Here is a 5,355-nt window from a genome sequence, read left to right on the forward strand (position 1 = left end):
TCAAAGAAGCAAGCTACACCTCAGACCCTCCGAAAAAAGCAGGCAGAAAATCAAATAAAAAACTAAGAGACGAAACAACAGCTAAAGAAATGGCCATGGGCACACAACAATCGATGGACTCTTTCTTGGACAAGAAAAAAGGAAGTGGGGAGAAGACAAAGAGAAGAGAGGGGCTCACCAAAAAACCAGTAAGTAATGATTTTGGTCTCTTGGAATTGTAGGGGACTGGGCTCCTCTCTAAAATCCAATGCAGCTCGGGATTTAATCAGTCATGAGCAACCAGATGTTTTCCTAATCCAAGAGACCAAAATGTCCAACCAAGACTTTCAATCTATTACAAAAAGATACAAAATCTTTGCAGGAACAACAACAGATTCATTGGGCGCCTCAGGAGGAATAGGTACACTGTGGAACAAGAGAAAATGGGACCTCATCAGACAAAACTCAACCTACTGGTGGGTTAGAACTGACCTCAAAAACAAACTCACAAAAGAAGAATTTACTGTGCTCAACATCTATGCCCCAAATCACTATAGGGATAAAGCATTCTGTTGGGAATCTATCAATTCAGAGCTACAGGCATGTCAAAACAGGAACATAGTTTTGGGTGGCGACTTGAACCTAATAAGGAACATTGAAGAAAAAATCGGAGGGAAATTCCTTGCTGACCCTTCAAGAGATGCTTTGGAAACAATAATAGAAACTCATAAACTCATCGATTTTCCACCTTGCAATGGTAAATTCACATGGAGCAACAAGAGAGCAGGAATTCATAACATCAAAGAGAGATTGGACAGGATCTTGATTCATGAAAGAATAGCTGCAGGTTTCTCCTCAATAAAAAGTAAGATTGTCCATGCTACAGCATCAGATCACAAGCCTGTGGTTTTGATTCTAGACAGAATAGGAAATCTCGGCCCTATCCCGTTCAAATACAATAAAATTTGGGATAGCAGGGAGGACTTCCGCAAGATCATCAAGGAAAGCTGGGAGACGAAAGTCATTGGCTCCCCTCACTATGTCTGGGAATGCAAATTAAAATCCCTAAGGACAACAATCAAACAGTGGGCAAAAGAGAATGCAATATTAGAGAAAAACAAAAGAATCGAGCTACACAGAAAACTTGAAAAATGGAATCAGGAAAAGGAGGATCAACAAATCTCAAAGGAAGAGCAACTTCAGGAAAATGAAATGTTCAGGGAACTATACAGGCAGAACAGAGAAGAGGAAGAGGAGCTGAGACAGAAATCGAGGTGTCTCTGGCTCAGGGCGGGAGATAAGAACACCTCGTTCTTCCATAATAACCTCAAGCTCAGAAGAGCAGGAAATCAAATTGAAAAAATCATTGCTGAGGGGAAAGAATTAAAAGAACAAGAGGAAATCAAAGAAGCTGCCCACAATCACTTCAAAAGTCTCTTATCTGCAGACCCCCGTATATGGACAGCGTGGACTTTCTACAACCAGTCGAATGTAAAATCAATGAACGTCAAAACAGAGAGCTGGATCAGGATGTTTCAGAGGAAGAAATAAGGGAAGCCGTCTTCAGTATGCAGCCGGACAAGGCCCTCGGACCTGATGGTTTCACATCTGCTTTCTACCGGACTCACTGGGATATTATAAAGAAAGACTTAGTAAGGATGGTCAAAAACATTTTCAAAAAAACCAAGATGGGTGATTACACTAAATCCTCCCACTTGGCGCTTATCCCCAAGGACCCTAACCCCCTCTCCTTTGATCGTTTCAGACCCATTTCCCTCTGCAATGTCTCCTACAAAATAGTTACCAAAATCCTGGCTAATAGATTGAAAAAGCTTCTGCCCTCCCTTATCTCAGAAAACCAAGGAGGATTCGTCCCTAAAAGACAAATAATGGACAATGTTATTCTGATCCAAGAAGCAATCCACAACAGTTTCCATAGAAAGGAAAGAGGTATGATCATAAAACTTGACATGGCAAACGCCTTTGACAGGGTCAATCACCAATTCTTAGCTGCTGTCCTCCGGAAGTTTGGACTCTCCAACAAGTTCATAAGCATCATTATGGAATGTATCTCAAATCCTTGGACAACTCCCCTAATCAATGGCAGGCCCAGCCGCTACTTCCGAAGCTCCAGAGGATTGAGACAAGGCTGCCCCCTCTCACCCTTCCTCTATATCATCATGGCAGAAACCTTAAGTATACATCTGGAAAACCTAAGGAGGCAAAAGGAGATAACAGGGATCAACATAGCGAGAGGAATAAAAGAAATAAACCACTCGCTCTTTGCCGATGATACACTATTAATAGGTGGCGCCTCAAGCTTAATCGCAAGGAGATTCAAGAGAATCCTGGACACCTTCCTGGCTGTCTCAGGGGGTTTGTTAAACAACAATAAGTGCAGAATATACACTTGGAATGTCTCTCCCCAAGTCATGCAAAGAATCTCTCTAATCATGGATATCCCAGCTCAAAGAAACTGGAGCTACTTTTCTTATCTTGGCCTTCCCTTGGCAAAAGAAGTTGTCAAATCTGAGATCTGGAATAAACAGATTGAAAAAATGAGAGGGCTTCTCCACAGTTGGGGGCTTTCGTGGCTGAATCTTGCGGGAAGGACCACCCTCATAGAGGCTCTACTCTCAGCCCTCCCCATTTATCAATATGTTGTCACTCTAGCCCCAGCCAGTATTCACAAGCATCTAGAGTTAATCATGAGAGGCTTTCTCTGGCAGGGAGGGAAACAAGATACAAAAAAGTTCAGCTTAGTCCGCTGGGATCAAGTAACCCTCCCTTTTGAAAAAGGAGGCATAGCAATCAAAATTCCGAGCCTTACCAATAAAGCGATGGGCTTCAAACTGGTGTGGAGAATGCTAATGGAAAAGGGCAGCTGGTGGGTTGAGGCTCTCAAAAGGAAATACTTAAATGGGCAGCACTCCAAGGTTCTCAATGATTTGATAGTGGAAATACCATGCACCCCGGTTTGGAAACTTATCAAAAAAGTCATCCCCCAAATCAAAAACCATATCTCAAAGTCTCCTGGAAATGGTAAAGAAATAAATCTTTGGACTGATAGAATTATGGGATCGGAGCCAAGAAACCTCCTCCAGCAGTTCAGACCCCTGAAATTATGGATGGAGGCAAAAAACTTGCATTCCTTATTTGATATATCGGTTTGGGATCACAATTGTTGGTCTGCTTGGAGGGACCTTCCCCTCCCAAATCACCTTAATAGTCAATGGGCAGATCTCAAGAAAACGCTGAAGGGAGCAGCTCCTTTAAATAAAATTGTTCATGACAGCTTCATCTGGGATCCTACCGGAGGTCAATTCACTGTAAAAGATGGTTATAAACTCCTCCATTCCAGCAACAATCTAGACAACTGGAATCTTCGGTCAGCAGTGTGGAAAACTGAATGCCTCCCAAAGATAAAATTTGTGTGGACTCTCCTTAAAGGAAAGATCCTCACTGCAGAAAATCTCAAAAAAAAAGGAATCCATGGTCCCTCAATTTGTTGTCTCTGCTGCTCGGAGGAGGAGAGCAGTCAGCATCTTTTCCTAGATTTCCCTTTTGCTCAACACTGCTGGAACCAAATTATCAGCCCTCTGAGGCCCTCCAGAGAAAACCTCAATCAGCTCACAACCCTCAACAGAAACTGGGAGAAAAGCTACCCTCATGCTAGAAAAGGCAAAACCACCATCACTCGCCTATGGAAATGTATTCCTTCTGCTCTATGTTGGAAAATATGGCTAACCAGGAACAACTGCATCTTTAAAAACCAAACTCCAAACCCAGCTCGCACTCTGGCCAAAACACTGGGCCTAGTTGCTGAAATGATTAGTGCAAACACTGTCCAAAAAACCGATCATTCCACTTGGCACAAGGAAGAGGAAGAATGGTACAACAAATTCCAATTGGTCTATTCCGAGAATAAGCAGACTCCAGCAAAGGCAGGTAAGGGGGAAAAAAATTGGAAACTCAGGGGATCCCAAGAAGACATTGAACAGTGGATACAAGAGCAAAAGAATTTCACCCTCCAGTTCGATGGCGCATCCAAAAATAACCTTGGACAAGCAGGGGCAGGGGGTATAATCACTGACCAAAATGGGAAAGTTATCACCACTTATGAATGGGGTTTGGGAAACATGACGAACAATATGGCAGAGGCCTATAGTCTTCTCCTAGGTACCTGCATCTTGAAAAAATTGCAAGCAAAAAATCCAACCATAATTGGAGATTCGGCAATCGTGATTGCAGCTATGGCTTCCGGGGGAGATTTTAAGAAACAGGCCCTCATCAGAATCAAGCAAAGGATCAAGGACAATTCAAATCAGCTGGGGAACATCCAATACAAGCATGTCATGAGAAAACACAACACTAGGGCGGATTCCCTAGCCAGCAGCGCAGTCAACAGACCCACAGGACAGGTTCGAGAGAATGATCACACTTATGAGAAACCAATTCCATAAGTCGGCTCCCTCCCCAGCCGAGCTCGAGACCCAAAACTATATCAGTCAAATCATTAATAAGCCCGCCCCTCCCATTCACTCTTGCTCTTGGGCTTATGATTCCCTCCTCACTGACAATGTCCATCATCACATCAAAATCTCTGTCAATGAAATCTACAGGACCGTGGAAAATCTGCACTGGATAATGAACTGGGAAGAGTCCCGTGACAAAAGCAATCAGAAGTTAGGCATCGGTCACCTAACAATCCTCAAAGGCTGCTCTAGAAATCCTTGAAATGACATTTGGGATAGGCAAATCTCTGACCAGCATGATACGCATTCAGAGGCCCCGTCCTCTGAGTTGGCTTATATACAGCACGATGGGTCTCAGATCAGCCAGTTCAGTGCTTCAATCTCTCTCTGCCATATTGGGAAAGGCTTGTGCTTCAGTCGTGCCTCCTACCGATCGCCTCAGGTGGCCAAAAGCTTGAGCAACAGTCGGCCGAGTTCGCTCTCAGTGCCACTCAGTCGTAACAGTTCTCCAAACTCTGCCTGGCGAGGTATTGATCGTATTTTTCGGGACTGTATTCTCTTTTTCTCTAACTGTTTCTCTGTCTATTTGTATCAGATTCTTTCAACCTCGTCAGTCACCGCTCCTCAGCTCTCAGCTTCCCTGTATATTTGTCTCCACCCTCTCGCCTTCTTCTCTGTTCCCATCCTCAGAAGCTGCTCCCCCCTGCCGCTGCTTCTACCTTTTTCCCGTCCTATCTCTGTGGAGCTGCGAGCATTTCCCTGATCTGCCCCTCTCCCATTCACTTGCTCCGCCTGTCTGCTCCCTATAAAACTGTTGTCATCCTTTCTTCTCTCCTCTGCAGCATCTCTTTTAAGCTCTGCTCCAAGTTAACCAAGACTATAAAAGGCTCGTCACCAATGT

General features: G+C 44.0%; 1 protein-coding gene across 1 annotated transcript; it reads left to right on the top strand.

The window, feature by feature from the left end:
* Positions 1-309: 309 nt before the first annotated feature.
* On the top strand, positions 310-1,530 carry LOC149156877 (uncharacterized). The gene has a single exon (XM_089444895.1). It carries the CDS (start codon positions 310-312, stop codon positions 1,528-1,530), a length of 1,221 nt encoding a protein of 406 aa, XP_089301021.1.
* Positions 1,531-5,355: the final 3,825 nt, after the last annotated feature.

Source organism: Pinus tabuliformis, chromosome 9 (genome assembly GCF_031772625.1).
Source record: "Pinus tabuliformis cultivar Carrire ecotype Pingquan chromosome 9, CPIR1, whole genome shotgun sequence".
Lineage (NCBI taxonomy): Eukaryota > Viridiplantae > Streptophyta > Pinopsida > Pinales > Pinaceae > Pinus > Pinus tabuliformis.

Coding starts and splice junctions, on each gene's coding strand:
- LOC149156877 (XM_089444895.1), top strand. CDS start 310: ATGTCCAACCAAGACTTTCAATCTATTACAAAAAGATACAAAATCTTT.